The sequence below is a fragment of the Crassostrea angulata genome, chromosome 2, assembly GCF_025612915.1.
Source record: "Crassostrea angulata isolate pt1a10 chromosome 2, ASM2561291v2, whole genome shotgun sequence".
Classification (NCBI taxonomy): Eukaryota; Metazoa; Mollusca; class Bivalvia; order Ostreida; family Ostreidae; genus Magallana; species Magallana angulata.
In genome coordinates this window covers 53,773,031-53,791,309 of record NC_069112.1, presented here as the reverse complement: position 1 = coordinate 53,791,309, position 18,279 = coordinate 53,773,031, and the positions used below count along the sequence as shown (strand labels likewise).

At 32.7% G+C, this 18,279-nt stretch overlaps 1 protein-coding gene and 1 pseudogene across 1 annotated transcript; one reads left to right on the top strand and one right to left on the bottom strand.

Moving 5' to 3' along the window:
* Positions 1-551: 551 nt before the first annotated feature.
* Positions 552-3,109, bottom strand: LOC128170558 (fused toxin protein-like). The gene is made up of 4 exons (XM_052836345.1): positions 2,972-3,109; positions 1,663-1,845; positions 1,207-1,282; positions 552-676 (listed from the first exon to the last, which is right to left on the bottom strand). Exons 1-4 carry the CDS (start codon positions 2,994-2,996, stop codon positions 568-570), a joined length of 393 nt encoding a protein of 130 aa, XP_052692305.1. The 5' UTR covers positions 2,997-3,109; the 3' UTR covers positions 552-567.
* Positions 3,110-6,172: 3,063 nt separating this feature from the next.
* Positions 6,173-11,881, top strand: LOC128170529 (uncharacterized; annotated as a pseudogene).
* The last annotated feature ends 6,398 nt before the right edge of the window (positions 11,882-18,279 follow it).

Here is an 18,279-nt window from a genome sequence, read left to right as displayed (position 1 = left end):
TGCAAACAGCTGTTTTACTGACAATACTCTCACAAAAAAGACAACGTAAATACCAACGCAATATTTTGAAGGATGTTATTTTTTTTTTATTAATATATTATTCTCAAACGACCATGTAATAGGCGATCAGCTCGCTAGGTTCCTTTCGTCATCTACAACTAGATGATTTTTCCTTGTTTAGATGGCCGAGTGGTTAACGCGGCGGCCACTCAGTACTGTGAGAGTTTGTCCCAGAGAACCAAATTCAAGCCACAACCGGGAATTTCCCCGCGCTTTCTATGAACCTGATCCTTCAATATGGGCAAGAATATATCAAACAGACAGTAATTGCAATGATTGTACTTAATCATAAGCATATATCTATGCAATGTGTATCATTCCGATCCTCTCAAACTGTCGTTTAACGTAAGTTTCAAAGAAGTCGTGAGTTCAAGCACCGGCTATATATATATATATATATATATATATATATATATATATATATATATATATATATATATATATATATATATATATATATATATATATAAGGATAAAACAAGACATAAAAAGAGATGTGCATATCTTTTATTGTTTAGCTTGACGTCTTTCAGGAATCATCTCAACATCATCTTCACACGTGGAGGTTACATCTGCACCGTCCAGAATCCAGCGAGATTCACAAAGACACACGGCGCTAAAAAGATAGATTAAAAATACCCAAACTTAAATTTATAGATTGTTTCCCCTTTACCGGTACTATTGACCAAACTTGCTTCAAAGGCAAAGACCATATGCTCATTCAATAATAAAGGGTGTCAATTTTACCCGGTTGGCTCAGTAGATTAAACAAAGACTTTAGTCGAGCGATCGTCGAGTACTCGACTGATTTTTTTGATACTATGTTTTCTTTTTCTATTCAAATAAGGCGACTGTCACAAAATTCGCACCTTAAACTCAAACACATTTTTAAAATTTTGGTAATCAGCCCTAAATGTATATATTTGGTTTCAAATTAATTGAAATGTATTTTATAAAAATATTCATTAGCAAATGTTCCAGCTTTTTCTTTTAATTGTGACGCTAAACATTTAATTGAGCTCCATATCATTCTACAATGTACACATGTACACAATGCATTTATTCTTGAAAGTACGATTTTTCATCAAATACAGAAGAAAAACTATGTATAGAACTGACTTATGGTAAGTAGCGAGATATTCTTACAAACACTTGGCGTCAGGATGATTTGGACACGTCTGTGTTGTACACGCCTTTTCAAAGCATCCTATCTTTGAACAAGCTACAAACAAACAAGCGAGAAATGTTCATACCAAATAAAAAAAAAAGAATCAAATGGTTAATAGATTTCATGTTACAATTACATTGAAACTTTAAAATGCATACGGATGTGTCAATGTATCGAATAAAATGTAATTAGATTTAAAACCTAATACGTCACTTTTAACTCACAAATGACATTTGAAAATTAAACTGATAGTGTTTGTCAGTATCATTTCAAACAATAACAAACCATTAAACATAAAATACATTCATTGAAATTTAAAAGTTGATTTTTTTCTGATTGTAATATACATGTTATGGGGAATTATATTTTTGAACATGTAAAAATACTTTCAGGAGGAGGAGGAGGAGGAGGATTGTGGCAATGTTGTTACGTACGTCTATTGTACTGGCAGACATATTCACAAAGATCCTTGTACTGGAAGTTATTGGCATTGCCGTCACATCCACCGTAGTTAAATTCCTCGCAAGCATTCAGCGTTTTGTTGAAAGCGTAACGTCTTGCAAGGGCCCTACATTCTCCGGTTTCAGGCAAAAGTCCACAGGCTGGGTTCTTTAGTTCTGAAGTAAATCAGTGAATACGTATTACATGTATATCGCTTGATCGACTCTATCATAAAAATTGGTTTGCTACGTCGATAACCTTATTTATTGATCAGCTTTATGTAAGGGAAAACGTGAAAGAAAAACAGGTTTCAAAAGAACAGAAGAATTATTTTTATTAGATTGATCAAAGCGTACACATGTACGCATTTATCATAATTAAGTGTTGGGTGTGCATACGAACAATTCAAATTCCTATGTGAAGTTCAGTTTTGTTCCACTGGGAATTGTTTAAGCAATATCCTATAGAAAATTATGTTTTCAAGGCAGATATCTCACTTGACAGGTGAGCTACATCAGCGAAAAAATTGTGGTTCTAAACTTTGTAACCAATGGTCAATTATTTGAATGTGAATTTTGAAACATTTACCCATCACAAGTGTAAACTCAAAACCTAAGTAATTTATTAGTTATCCAGGTTCAATCAAGGGTGTACGGGGAATTACCCCGAGTTGCATTCCATACACCCTGAGGCCGAAGGCGGAAGGGTGTATTGAATAAAACCCTTGGTAAATCCCGTACATCCTTATTGGGACCTGGAAAACAATTTTATTTTCTTTAAAAACCAAAAGAATCTGGTTTCCATGTCCAATCAAAGGTGTACAACACTTTCAAGATATAAATATCATTTCTGCATTTTATTCATTGTGACATCATATGTGACGTCACGCTTTTTACCTCCGGCTCGTTAGCCAATCAAATATCGTGTTACAAGCTACATAGGAAATAAACATAATTTTTCTGCCTAATTTAATTTTTTTTACTCTTCATTGTAGATGAAAACGGTCATTTGACCTTTAAAATTACTTAAAAATAAAAAAAAAATCAAACGTAACGTCAGGCGTATTGATACGTTTTTGACGTAAGTCTTAATATGACGTAGGCAACATTCTTTATATTATATAAAATGATTTTTTAGCCAATCAGAAAGTGCGGTAAAACCAGAATTAAATTATTTAAAAATATATATAAGTAAATATAATCAAAAGTACACAATGCTGTGCATTGGAATAAATAATGAATTGAAACGAGCACGTTGCTATAAGCTTGATTAATGGAGATAAGAATTTAAGTAAAGATTAACCTGGTGTTTGGATAGGGCGATTCATAGGTGAAGCAATAGCCTACAACATAAAAAAGATTGATTCAGTGTGTGTGTGCAAGCAATCATTAATAACCCGTTGAAGTGTGTACAATACTTATTAGATAATTATATTTGTATCTTTTTTCAATCTTGTTAAATGTTTATGGACAAACTGAACAAATAGTTACGATTTTTTTTTTTATTTGACGAGGTTGAATGGTAAACTAGGCAAATTATCAGATCTACGTAAGATATGACTCGTTAAGCTAAAAACTATTGTTTACGTGTAATAAAGAAAAGAAAATCAAAATATCTTTTATATTTTGCTATTTTTCGACATTTTCATATAGAACTCTTCTTCTATTGGAGACCGATAAAGTCCTAAAATTGGCCACGACTATTTAGTCAACTTAAAATAAATCCAAAAGATTTACTTACCAATGCTACAACGACCGTCAAAAAATGCAAAATGATCTGTGTCATGTTGTTGTTGAAGTAGTTTCTTCTGAATAGTTTAGGTTTTAAATGTGCCACTTTATATACATTTTTTTTTTCATTCCGATTATAACCGAACATCATTATTCTTAAAATCGCCTTTAGCATAAACTAAATTCTAATTAGAACATTAATTATCAATGGCTTTGTAACCTTGTTACTGTACAGTTATAATTGATGTCCATCGGATTTTTTTAACCAGTTAGATCTAGAACCTTTTAGCTGTATGTTCAATGTCGTTATTTTATTCCTCCACTCATTTTTTTTTTAAATCAATGCGAGATTTATGAAACAGATGCCATTGGATTAAGATTCTTTTTTACTTGAATCCCTGTTCTCTATTACATTTCTCTCTTTATGGTTACTTAAGTTCTTAATTCCCCTTGTGTCACATTGTTCTTATAATGCCCCCCTCCCTCTCTCTCTCTCTCTCTCTCTCTCTCTCTCTCTCTCTCTCTCTCTCTCTCTCTCTCTCTCTCGTTTCTCTCTATCTCTATCTATTTCTCTCTCTTGCTGACATAAGTAGTATTACCGAGAAAACTAATTCCGTTATAAAAAAAGATATGTTTACGTACTATTGCTACTTTTTATGGTTATCATTTACCATTACTTTGAAATAATTTTGCTTTATGGTTTTGGGGTTATAACCCGTGTTTCATTGGATAAACGCTTTTATAATTGGTTTTTGGTTATTATTGCTGGTATACTGTGGTTTCATTAATATTCTAGGGTTTCAGTTTTTTCTTGAATTCAATAAGAAGGCAACGTTAATACAGGGCCTATGATCATATCAATACAAAATGTTTGTAGAAATTACATTTCAATGAACATTTTATTTAGAGGACCAACTTATAATTAACAACGAAATCCACGAAAATTGGTATTCAACGAACATTGGTGAATCCACAGTATTTCACTAATGTTTCTTTAATTATTTAGCTGTGTCATTGCATAGGCATCGGAACCGGGGGTGGGGGGGGGGGCTAGGGGGGCTTAGCCCCCCCCCCCCCATTTTTTTTTGCAAATGTAGACCTAACCATTAGGCACATAGCATCATAGAGGGTTTAGCCACCCCCCCCCCCCCACACTTTTTATCGCCGGAAATATAATTGTATAATAGGCCTACCCCCCCCCCCCCCCCACGGATTAGGAATTTCATGATTTGAGGGGGGGGGGGGGGGGGGGTTGGTAGGTAAAATTTTGTTTGGATAGGTATAGGCCCCCCCCCCCATTAGAATTTTTCATGATTTTAGGAAATAGGTTTTTTTTCGCAATATTTCAGAGGGATTAGTGTACGCCCCCCCCCCCCCCCCCCCCCCCCCCCCACACACACACACTTTCAATTTGATTCCGACGCCTGCAGTACATTGAAACATTGGTTGAATTTATAATAATTTCATAGTGACGTTTTTATAAATACTAAACTAAGAATTGTATATTTTTAAAAAGGGGACTGGTTTTCAACAAATCAACCATCAGATCTGCCAAAAATTTGAAGATATGAATTAGATTAGACATATTCAGTGTTTTAAAATTAGGAATATCTATGGGGTTGTGTTTTGCTAACACCTGCTGTGGAATATATCCTTGACTTTTATGTCATCGCGAATTCTAATTGCCAGAAGATGAGCTTAATTTTGGACACATCAAACCGATACTTGCAGATTGATCACTAACTCCGGGTATTGATATAAACACATTAATCTAAATCTAATTAATATATGAAATGCGACACATGGTGTACATTATTAATTTGCACAGATAGAAAAAAAATAAAAGCGTTGTTTCAGATCTTGTTGGTCGTCGTCTCAGATAAAAATCAAGGCTTTTTTATTCAGTGCGTGTAAAGATTTTCATAATGATGAACAATCGTTTGAGACATAGTTTTAAGTTAAATGAAATGAAATGCGCTGAGTTATTTATTTATTTTTTTAAAAAAAGAAGCTAATGCAAGGAGGCATTTCGTATTATCAATGTTTGTCGAATATTTTATTCAGAGAAAGTAATTCCTATATTCGCTTGTCACAAATCCTTCAAGTAATTCAAACTTTTTTCAATGATTTTTAAATTATATGAAAAGCCTTATAGATTATTAAATTATCGTCAGCAAAAAGTCTAGAAAAAGTAAATATAATATCAGCTACAATTACATCGTTCAAATCTATTAATTGATCGAATTCTTTTGTAAGTTTATATAACATGAATTTAAAAGCAACATGTTTTTAAAATGTATATGGATCGTTTCCCTTTTCAGTCGTTTTTTTTTCTTATCCTAAATACCATTTGAAGTGCACTACATTATTAAAGTGGGGGACATACATTGTATCTTTTGGGGGGGGGGGGGGGGGGGGTGGGTTGAGCGGAGTGGAATTCATTAATTATATATGAATTAAAAAAAATATCATTATATTAAAAAGATTTGCTCCCATTATTTGAGATTCTTAAAACAATTATTCAGCAGTTTTATAGGGTGTAACGTACGTTAAACTGTTTTGTTATCACTTATTATTTTATAAGAAAACAATTCATTTGTCTGCTTCGTCGATGTTACAATAAATCATAAGTCTCTCTCTCTCTCTCTCTCTCTCTCTCTCTCTCTCTCTCTCTGGACTTAATCTTCTGATGGTCGAATTATGCTGCTACCGCTCAAAATTCTATTTTTAGAACGACCAAAACAAACCGGCATGAACGATACGAGGAGAAGAAATGAATTTGAGTGAATACCCTCAGGGAGAGACAACACAGATTGCTGACCCAAACCTATCAGCTTGCCCCGATACAAGCTCGCCGAGCTCTAATGATGTTGACTTCATATTTCCTAAAAATACAGCAAATTCGGATCCACGTGTTGTCGATAGACTAAGGGTTCGTCATGTTGAGGAGGACATTTTTTGCATAGTCAATTCAAAGTGGTGTCTTTTTTCATCTGTCATCAGCCGACCAGCGTATGATAGAACGATGTGTGGAGGCCTGCGATCTGAAGTTAGATTACGAATCTCTAGATGTCATAGCCCCTAATATTGTCACACCGTTGAAGATATGGGTCAATGCATGGAGGCCAAATGAAGAACAGTTAAAGATTATCAGGACAGAAGAACTGCTCAAAAAGTAAGACATTATTATTTTTTCAAACGCTTTTTGTTAGTTAATAATGCTTGATTTACGATACCCCCTCCTCTCCACAAGTAATATAAATATCAAGTTTCCCATACTAACCCAAGTTAATTTCTTAACTGATGTACAGTATTCTGTTAGCTAAAATGTGCCACAGGGTTTTGACACAATCTGTGCAAAAAAGAATAGATGAATAAATAGATAAAATTATATATGTATTTTTTTTGCACAGAATATGTGAAAACCCTAAAAGTATACAAATTACATACAAACTGAATAACATGTACACGCATTAGCACATTATGAAACTTTGTATGCACACATCGCTGCAGTTATGAGACTGTATCTTTAAATAAATAATGATTTAATACTTATATTTACACTTTTTTAAACATCTTCAGACTTGCCTTGTCTGCAAATTTGATTTATACCTTAAAATTCCTATCTTATCTTAAGGGTATATAAGTTCATATTATTGGAAGTGCCACTGTAAAAGGCACAAGCGTGAACTTTTATTTGATGTGTAGTTTGCAGCGTTCAACGTTTGTGACGTCATAATAAAACTTTGTCATTTTAACCTTAAAGGGACTTGGACATGATTTGAGATCAAAAATTTTATTTTTATGTCTTATGTATAAAATACTTTATTGGTGCATTTTAAATGATTGATCAAAATTTTAGATGTTAAAGTCAAGTTACAAGTGAGATACAGAGGTAAGAATTGATAGTTATGTAAACAAAGCTCGAGTCTTATAGTTGTTTACAAAATTGTAATATAGAAAATTACCATTTCTTAGACAAAATGACATTTATAAAACAATTTAAACTAATTCAATATCTTCTTAAATACTATTGTCAGCAAAAAAAAGTTACATTTGATTGAAATTTACACCAATACAACGAAAATGTAAAAATGAGAATATTCGAGTTTTGTTTACAAAACAAAGAATTATGAACTATGTATCTTGCTTATAACTTGATATTTGTGTTTCAAATTTTGACATAGCATTATAAACTTCTATATCTATCAGTATAAACATTGAAAATGGAAAAAGAAAATTTGAAAACATTAAGTCAAATCGTGTCTAAGTCCCTTTATAGTGCCCTCTATGTATTGCAGTGTTATAACTGCTCCAGCTTTCAACACGCTTTACAAGCACAAAATGTGTGGAATGTAAATACAGGGTTGTCTCTAAAAATTGATGTAGAAGGGAGGAATAAAAAAAGTAGAAGGGGGTCTGGAGGCCTAGCTTATAGCTAAATTGTGTTTGAAATGAAAAAATAGCCGGGTAATTACGTCACTTTAGGCGGAAGAATTCCCCGCCTCCCGGGTCTTGGAGACAACCCTGAAATATTATCAAATAATAGATATCAAAAGAAATTTATAACCAAATCGTATTTTACTGAAATTTAAGTCTTACATAAGCTGACTTCAGTGTTTGTTTTAGTTACGAATCAAATGTTTGAAGGTTTTGACTGAATGACTAACTGAATCATTTAGACTTTTGACTGAATGACTTTACATGTAACTGGATCATTTAGACTTTTGACTGAATGACTAACTGGATCATTTAGACTTTTGACTGAATGACTAACTGGATCATTTAGACGTTTGACTGAGTGACTAACTGGATCATTTAGACGTTTGACTGAGTGACTAACTGGATCATTTAGACGTTTGACTGAATGACTAACTGGATCATTTAGACGTTTGACTGAGTGACTAACTGGATCATTTAGACTTCAGTTCAGTCCTGTCAGCTTCTATAGAGCTGTTATTACAATCAATTTCTGTGATACTATTAAGAAATAAAGGCAATCATACTTAGTGCATGTACATTGTAAATAAATATATAAATCTGTTTTGGTTTTTTTTTTTCAGATTTGAAACCAGGTTGGATGAATTCAGTTATTGCTTGGCAAATATCGTTGCTCAAAGAAAACCCGACACAACTATATCGGAATGGAAGTATCAGACATTGTTTAAAAAACTGCTTCGCTTGTTTGATTTTTATACATGGTAAGTGCTATCTAATATCACTCTGTAAAACATTATATGCTGTATTTTGTTAAATTTTGATGCATTGGAAAAATTGCGTTTTTTTTTAATGGTTGTTATTGACAAAGTTTCTGATGTTGTTTCATCTTTGCTAGCGAAGGGTTTTAGGTCTACGGTACTTCGCTCCTCATGAACAAAGCGAAGTGGACGGAAGACCCTTGGCTAGCAAAGATGATGTTGTCCAAAATCACTGTAATCACAAGGGGCCAAGCCCATGGACATTAATTTCAATGTAACCATACCTTGAAGATAATGTCAGGGATTTGCCCCTGTGACTGTAATTATATTATATTCCCACTCTCCAAAGGAGAGAGGGTATCCTGTTTTACCCCTGTGTGTCTGTCTGTTTGTTGATATGTCTGTCCGTTCGTCCATCTGTCTGTAAAAAAATATTTTTCACATTCTCAGCAATTATTTACTGCAGGTGCTTAAAATTGTAACATACTTTTTTTTTGGGGGGGGGGGGGGATGTTAGGAACTATTTTTGTACCAATCAGACGTCAACTTCTTGTTAAATGTCAGCTTTGCTTTTTTTTGTATATTCACGTCAGAGCTAGTGAGGCTCTGTATTGGCTGAGGCTCAATTAATTATAAATGTGTATTGCAGAGACGAGATTTTACATGACTAATTTTAATAAGATTGGACTTTCCTAGCATCATAACATGGTGAACTTTTTAACTCTGCTATTTATTTCTTAAATAAGAATACACATTCAATGACATAATTATATATATTACATGATAATGAACACAATTTTCTGGCAGCTAATGCAATTCAAATATGACTTAAATGATAGAGTGAACCACCTTTATGAGGTTCCAGTGATTTTTCCCCACAACTTTTCAGGAGCCAGCCATTTTTAGAGACAGAGAAAGCGATGATTATGGGGAAGACTGTGTCATCTACAGCAGACATCCTCTGTTGTTTGTCGGATCCAGGGATCGAAAAACCAGTTGTGTGCATGTGTGATGTAAGTATACATACTTATGTGAAGTATACATGTATATATACATATAACTTTTAAGTATGTAAATGGCCCTTTTAGCAAAGTGAGCAAAAAAGCCATTTGCGTTCAGCCAATTCCAGTCTAGTGAAAGGGGGGGGGGGGAAGAAAATGAGCAATATTGATTTACATTTAATACATTCCTCATCAACTCAAATTCAAGGAGGTATGTTTTGGTGCACTCAGATTCCATAGTCTCTTTTCATGGGGTATTTAGCAAGGGGTGTCATTGGAATGCCATGAGTTACTATTGGGTATTTATTGTCATCTCGTATTGCCATAAGCTATAATTTTGATTCTATGGGGTACGGCATGTAACATTCCTTGAGATAACCTTGGGTGTATCTTTGATATAATCGAACGAGGTATTCAAATGACTGTATTTAAGGAATAAGGAATCATCTTTTGAGTATTATGAGGTGATTATTTGGGTTTTGACATGATCAAATCCTATTATAAAGTCCGAAGCGCTTTATGATAGATTTGATCACGCCCCGACTGGAATTATCACCTCATAAAATCAAAAAAATGATTCTCGATTACAGACATATAATTTTCAGTAATTGTACAATTATATATTGGGAGATGAATAATCAAACCCTGTTATGGCCCCAATTCTACATTAATTAAAATTATTAGACTGTATAGTACAAAATCAATACATAGTCACTGTGTTATAACAGGCAAAGGCACTGAAAATGTAAATATTGATAGATTATACAATGTACGTAGAATATGAATTTATTTATGTATGCGCATAGCTGTGTGAATAGAGCAAAAATGGACATATCTTTGAATGTCAGAGTATTGGTAGTAAACATGACAATTTAAATAAAATGCATGCAAAATTTGTTGACTCTTTGATGATTTTTGAAAATACAGTCAAACTTTGTTATCTCGAACTAGATGGGACTGCTTAAAAACTTCAAGATATCAGAGTATTTGAGATATCGAGAGTAGAATACTTAAAAAATAAGTAGTTGGGACTTACACATCACTTCGACATATCCATTGTATTCGAGATATCAGTGTTCGAAATATCGAAGTTCAACTGTAGTACACAAAGCATTGTGAACTGCATTGTGATGCAAATCAATTTCCAGTGTCCTACAAATAAAAGTACTTTTACTGTACCTGTTAAAGATAACATCAAATGTTATCATTTTTTAAAAATTTCAAAATGCATCTCTAAAATAAAATAAAGAAATGAACTCTTTGCTGTCTTACACAGATTAGGGATGCCTGTTCAGAAGTGGAAGAGGATGAGAGTGTTCTGCAACCAAGGAAGAGACCCCGGTGTCACTCAGGCGATTCTTCATCAACTGTTACCACTTCTTCTGAAAAATGGTCGCTGTCACCACACATTGGAGAACTTTTTGTATATCTTGATCAGTCAGTGAGAAATGAGGGGATCCTTGGGATAACAGTGGAGAGGACTCTAGTATGTACATGTTCTACATTCAAACATCATTGAACATTATCGGTGAGATGTAATCAAACTGTAATCAAACTTTTATTTGTGTGTTAGTAATTTTCGCAGGGTTCGCGAGAGTCTTATTGTCGCAGATACTTTTGCCAGAGACCAGTGTATACAATATAGTTGTTATAATAAAAAAACAGGTGTTAATTAAGGCTTGTTCATGATAATTAAACATGCTATCCATCGATTTATATTTTGGGTCAAATATATGTTATAACAGAGGGAATGTTGACTCCCATGAATAAAATGCCAATTTTATTAGAATTTAAACATTTTTTTTACAGGTGCGGATTACTTATCTCCACGATGAAAAGTCAAGCATGGAACAAATTAAGCTTGGGAACAGTACAGGCTCCATCAAATTGGATGAACTGAAAAGACCTGTGTTTTACTATAGTAAACCACTGAATTTTATGAAGCAAAATGACCGAAGGGTTTTATTCAAGACCCTTTTGTTTATAAAATTAATGCAGCTGAAGTATGAAAAAGGATTAGCATAAGTGAAAAATTATGGTATCTTAGAAGAAGGTTATTTCGATTGGAATAATAGTAGTGAGGGTAACATACGTTAAGGTACAATGAACCAAAGGAATATTGCTCAGAGTTATTATTTATTTCATAATTGATGTATTTTGATGAATGAGAACAACTAAACTTTCAATCTGTGTACAGTTTTGTGATTTGCGGTAAGCAGTTTAATACAGTAAATTGATAATTTAATTACGAAATATTGGCATCACCTTACATTCAAATCCAAGTTAAAACTTTTTAATATTTAAAAACGTATAAAGTACATGTATAACAATTTTGTTCACCTTGAATAAGCTAAATTTGTGTAATACGTCGTCAACATCTGTTCATTCAGTATAACGTAGGTCCCTCGAAACAAAGTGGATGCATATGGAAGTCTGTAGATGTATTTGGGGGAATTGTATCACATTAGTTTTTTCGTGTATTTTCTTTTTTAAAATGTCTTTAAACAAGTCATCTCATTTAAAGGTTACTGAGCCACAGACCCAGGTGAACATGTCTGGAGTCCATCTTGTACATTGTATAAATTTATAATTTAATAGCGAAATATTAGCATCACCTTACATTCGCCAACTAGGTCAAAACTTTTTTTTAAAAAGTTAATAAATGTATATGTTTGACAATGTCATTCATCTTAAACCTTGAACAAACTGAATTTATGTAAAACGTCGACATCTGTTGATTCAATATGAAGTAATCCATCGAAACGAAACAAAGAGTAAATGTAAATGGAAGACTATAAAGGTACATGTATATAGAGCCAATGTATCACATTATATGTTTCCTGTAAGAAACATTTCTTGTTAAAAAAAAATTTGCTCATATTTACTGAGTTACAGACTTGGGTGAGCTTTTCTGATGAATATGTTTGACTACCATCCGTCTGTAATTACATGTATTTCATCACTGTTGCAATTTCTCTAATCCTAGTCATATTTGATACAATGCATCATTCTGTAGATAAGTCTTCGGTAATCGAAGGGCCTACCCGCGTTTCAATCGGCTTTATAAAAAAAAAAAAATGAAAAAAGTGCTTCAAAGTTGTTTTTATTTTTATAAAGAATTGTATAAATTGTAATACTGTACAGGGTGGTCAAGGAATGTATTATTACATCTGCGTGAAATTTTGACAAAATATCTTCTTTTTTTGCAATGAACGAACACTTAAAGAAGAAAAATAAATCCCCCAAAATAATACCTTATAAATTAATTATTTTTCTTTACAGCTTCATACTGAGATCTTATTCACAAGGAAGTACAGAATACTGTAATAACTAATAATGTAAACGTGTTGTATTTGGCGTGTATGATATTTGGCGGAAATTAGTTTTCGAACAAGTTGGCGTGGATTTGAATTAGCTTCCTGAATGTGACTATTCTTATACATAGGTGTATGTCATTTAGCGATGTACTTGATTTAGCGGAGGGCCGCATTCCGCAAAAAGCGCTAAATAGAATACACCGCCAAATGTAGTACGTTTACAGTAATTTACCCTAAACTGGTCACGACCATCGAACTTATTTTTAAAAAAAAGACGTATGGCGTTTTGTATTTGTTTCAGTATCAAAACTTTTTTTTTCAATCTATAAAAAGGCCTAAGATCGAAATTAAATTTACAATTGTACTACCAAATACTGGATACAGAAAGTCAAGATGAGTCGACGATTTATTCTGTTGGGATTTTTACTTGCGATAGCAATGGTATGCAATAATACGTTTTGTTTTGTTCTTTATGCGGGTATGAAAGATAAGAAGCAATGCAGAAAAGTATACTCACACCTATTAATTGGATATGAAAAATAATGACACTTGCAAATGTATTCCCTTATATAATACTGTTTGTGCAATTTGCTGTTATTCCTGCATAACACCACCCTGGGTCAAGATGTCAAAGAAGCGCATGAATAATCTGGGTCACTTTTTCTACGTACTATACTACTACTGTTAATTACGTGAAAGAACAAATGAAATCAGTTTATGATAAACATTAAAAAAATTCGTTTTCCGCACATTCTTTTTAATAATACATCTATTTTGAGGCTTTGTAATGGATAGTCTGTATATTTATTTATCATCCGAGTACTTTCCACGTTGTTTGCAATGCAGAATAACCTTTCTTCTTCTTCTCCTTTTTCTTCTTCTTTTTTGGGGTTTATTAATAGAACTTGAAGAGTTTTGAACAAAAAAACCTGGATTTTTCATTATTGCATAAAGAGGGAAACATATGTTATTATGATTAAATCAAAAGTAAAATTTAGTCAGTGCAGAAGCTAATGACAGAGTATAATGTGGTTTAAAATAATATTCAAGGGTATCAATTTTCGTGGATAAAGTGAAAATCACAGTTTCAAGGATACGTAAATTCGTGGCCAATGACCCTATCAATACAAAATGTTAATAGAAATTGCATTTCAATGAACATTTAAATTTCATGGATCAACTTAACAACGAAATCCACGAAAATTGGTATTCAAAGAATATTGATTAAAACACAGTAATCGACGCACACATTTAATGTCAGCTGTCGAGTTAATTACATGATATATTTTGTTTAAGTAAGATTTATATCATATGTTTGTTATTGTGAGTTTTTATTTCAGACTTTTCTTAATTTACAAGTCAGAATTGAGCACAACAAAGGAGTTAGTTACGTTTTCAGATCTAATTTTGATTTATCAATCTAGCAGCCAAGATATGCAGTAAAAAGTGGCACGTGACCACTTTGCTAAGCTAAATTCAGGTAGATTTTACTACATACCCTTTCTGCACTCTAAAATGTAAAGTAATGAATGTTGATATACATTATGTAGTTGATAATCAGTATCTCGAGAGCGGAATAGTCCAGTCCACGCATTGCAAAAGTTGTTTTCCATTGCAAGGTCAAAATTAAAAAACTCAGTTATTCCTTCTCTTTATGCAACTAAATAATTGAGGCTTTTTTAAGAAATTTCTTTCAAATTGATTCATTCTTTCGACGTGTGGGTTGCATCATCCTAAGAGCAAGCAAATCGCACACCAAAATCGAAATTCTAATGTAAAAAACAAGGTTACAAACCTTTAATCTCTAAAGGCTACTGTGATAAATAGTAGGTGGAATTCCCCCCCCCCCCCCCAACGATGGCAGTCAAGGAATATAACGCTTGTAAAATGTGGATTGATCTGTAGACAAGCCCCTGCTGTGGTTCTTTGCAAGATCAGTATATTATATATATTATTGTCAGTCGATTTAACAAAAATGTAGTATATAAACAGTAAACTTTGATTATACAGACTTACCGAAACATTAGAATTTAAATAAAGGTGAATAGGACTTAATATTATCACAAATGATTAAAATTGCCGCCATTTCACGAGTAAAAAATTCTAACAATCTGTGTACTTTTTTGTGAATTTCCGAGTTAATGATTTAAAGCAAAATATTGACATCGCCTTACTTTTGCCACTAAGGTCAATATTTTTAAAAATCTATAAATGTACATGCATGACAATGTTATTCACCTTAGACCTCGAACAAACTGAATTTGTGTAATATATCGACATCTGCTCATTTAATAGAAAGTAAATCATCGAAACATATAAATACAATATATCTTTCTTGCTTACATGAAAAAGATAAAATCTAAATGAGGTTGCTTTTTCAAGCCTATTAAAAAATGGTCAAAGCCATCTAGCCCTCTTAAGGTGAACATATGGCGTACCATATTTGTATCAAAGTTAAACAATTTTTTTAGTCTATACAAATGCTAGATCTAACTGAAAAATTATATTATCATTAACAGGATACAGAAGTAAAAATGGCTCAACGAGTTATTCTGTTGGGAATTTTACTTGCGATGGCTGTTGTGAGTTTAAATTTAGGTAAATGTTTGTCAATATATCTGTGTGCAATAATATGTGTTTTGTTTTGTTATAAAGTACGAAGCAATGGAGAAAAAAATACTGAAAACCTATTAGTGGTTTTGAAAAGAAGCAGAAACTATTATCAGCGATTATTGCATAACAGAATGAAGGATGTTTGCAAAAATACTTTCGGTGCATGACGACATGAAAAAAAAAGCTTTGCCCTAATGTGGACCTCTTAATGAACTTGGTTTTCTTACTAATTTCAAAATTCTACTGTAGTTAAAGTTGTTAACAATCAATAAAGTTTAATATTAGATAACACCGCTTACATTGTTCTTACAAATCACCATTGTGACTTGTAGGTCATCGAAATTGCTAGAGGACAGGGAGAAACCCCTTTCCCGATTCTAGGTAACATATAATGTTTAATTAGAGGACTTTCTTAGAATAATACTGATACCTTTAACATGTAATAAAGACTAAAATAAATCAATTGATCATAAATATTTCAAGAATTCTTCCACACATTCCCCGTTTATACCCGATGGAATTCACATATAGTACATGAAAGAAATTACATTTCTTTCGAAGATTTATAATGGAATGAACTGACATTTTTTATCTCTTTTGAACATTTTTAAATGTATCGTATTGGTACTTTTCATGTCTTCGTCGTCTTCTTCTTCTTCTTCTTCTTCTTCTTCTTCTTCTTCTTCTTCTTCAGGGGGTTGGGATGGGGAGTATCGAAACAACTTGAAGCGTTTCGAACAGAAACAAATGGGTTTTCATTCTTGTTAATGATTGTAGAAGGTAGCACATGTATTGATTGATTGAAATGTAAAATAAAACGTAATTAATGCAGACGCTAAGATCAGAGAGAGTATATTAGAGAGAAACACATATTTAATCTCAGCTGTCGAGTTAATTACATGCGATGTCTTGTTTATGCAAAATCCTTTCATATATTTGTTTTATTGGCTGCTTTTTTTCAGATTTGTTTCTATATATAAGTCAGCATTGAACCCAACAAAACAGTTAATTGAGTTTTCACATCTTATTTTTTTTACAATCTAGCAGCCAAGAAAAAAAGCAAAAACACAGCATATGTCCCATTTAATAACCCTAATTTAGATATAATTTACTTGATCCCCTTTGTGCAGTTCAAAATTAAATGTAGTGAATGTTGATATACATGCAGTCGTATTATCAGTACCTCGAGAGCGGAATAGTCCAATTCACACTTTGCAAAAGTTGTTTCCTTGTTGCGGGGTCAACCAAAAGGTCAAACGGGAAAACTCCAGCTGTACTTTTCTTTATGCAACCAAATTATTGGGCCGTTTTTTGATGAAATTTCTTTTAAATTTTGAAGTATTTCTTCGATATGTGGGTTGCATCACCCTAAAGGCAAGAAACTCTCACACCAAGAACGGAATTTGCAACGTAAAAAAACCCCCAAAAAACCCTGTTAATTGTAAAGGCTACAGTGAGAAATTTGTAGGGTTATTTCATCTAAAGATGGCGGCCAAGGGACTTACCTTTTGTAAAGTGTGGATTAGGGTATAGACAAAGCCTCTGTTATATTTCTTTGCAGGCTCCAGTATCATGTGCGTTATTATCAATCGAGTTTAAAACAATGTATAGTATATAGAGAGTAAACTTTGATTATACAGACTTACCTAAACATTTAAGCATAGTATTGGCTGTCTTCATATGGTCTGAATAACGTCAAAAAGAACTAGATGCTGTCATTAGACAGTAATACCCGCACCAAGTGTTTGCCCCTAAATAACACTGTTTTATACCAGTTTAATTCAAAATGAAGGCCACATGCAAGCTCCGCAAATACATTTAAAAATTATAATTTTCATAACTGAAGGATGAGATCCCTGCCCACATGATAATACACATGAGCAGCACTTTACATGTATGTCCAATTTGGGGTTGAACTGTTTGCAGTGAATTTTCAGTTAATCAATAATCTTAACATTTCATGTCAGAGAAAGTATAATGCAGCCATTCTCCAGAAATGGTTCCAAATATGGGATTGCTTTCAGTGAAAAATGAACTTTTGATATTCGTGTTTTAATTGTAATAATATTGAAGTACAACTATTCGCCGATATAATTATGAAATTTGACTCACCAAAATTTCTTCGTTCACGAAATATTTGATTTTGAAGACCATATTAAAAACCCTGTTACGGAAGTCAGAAGTGAATTAATGCAACTAATCCTTGGCCTGTACAATAACAGTAAACATCACTAGCCACTTTGTTTGATATCATATTGAATACGAGTGACATATTTGACAGAATCATGAAGAATTTAAATTAAAGGGGAACATATTTCCAAAAATATCTTTATTTTAAGAAAATCTTTATTTTCAGCAATAAAAAAGAAAATAATGCATCGTCTTTCATTCAAATTTAAATGTAAACTAGGAACAATTTCATATTTTCAATGATTTTAATTAAAATATTGAAACAACAGAACATTAATATAGAGATGTTGAGAAATTGTACATCACAAATTGATGTCAGAGGGATTTTTAAAGATAATGATCCAAAGTTACGGAAGTTAGCAAATGACCTTTTTCATGGAGAATATTTTTTCCAATACATTTTAAAACCAAATATTAGAGAATAAAAATGAAATACAGGTTATTCATTGTAGAAAATACATTTTTAACTTAATAAGCACGCTTTTTAAAAAATTTCTTTCCTTAAATTAGTATGTAATCAACATTACATAGATTTAAAAATGTTGACATGAAATATCTGTC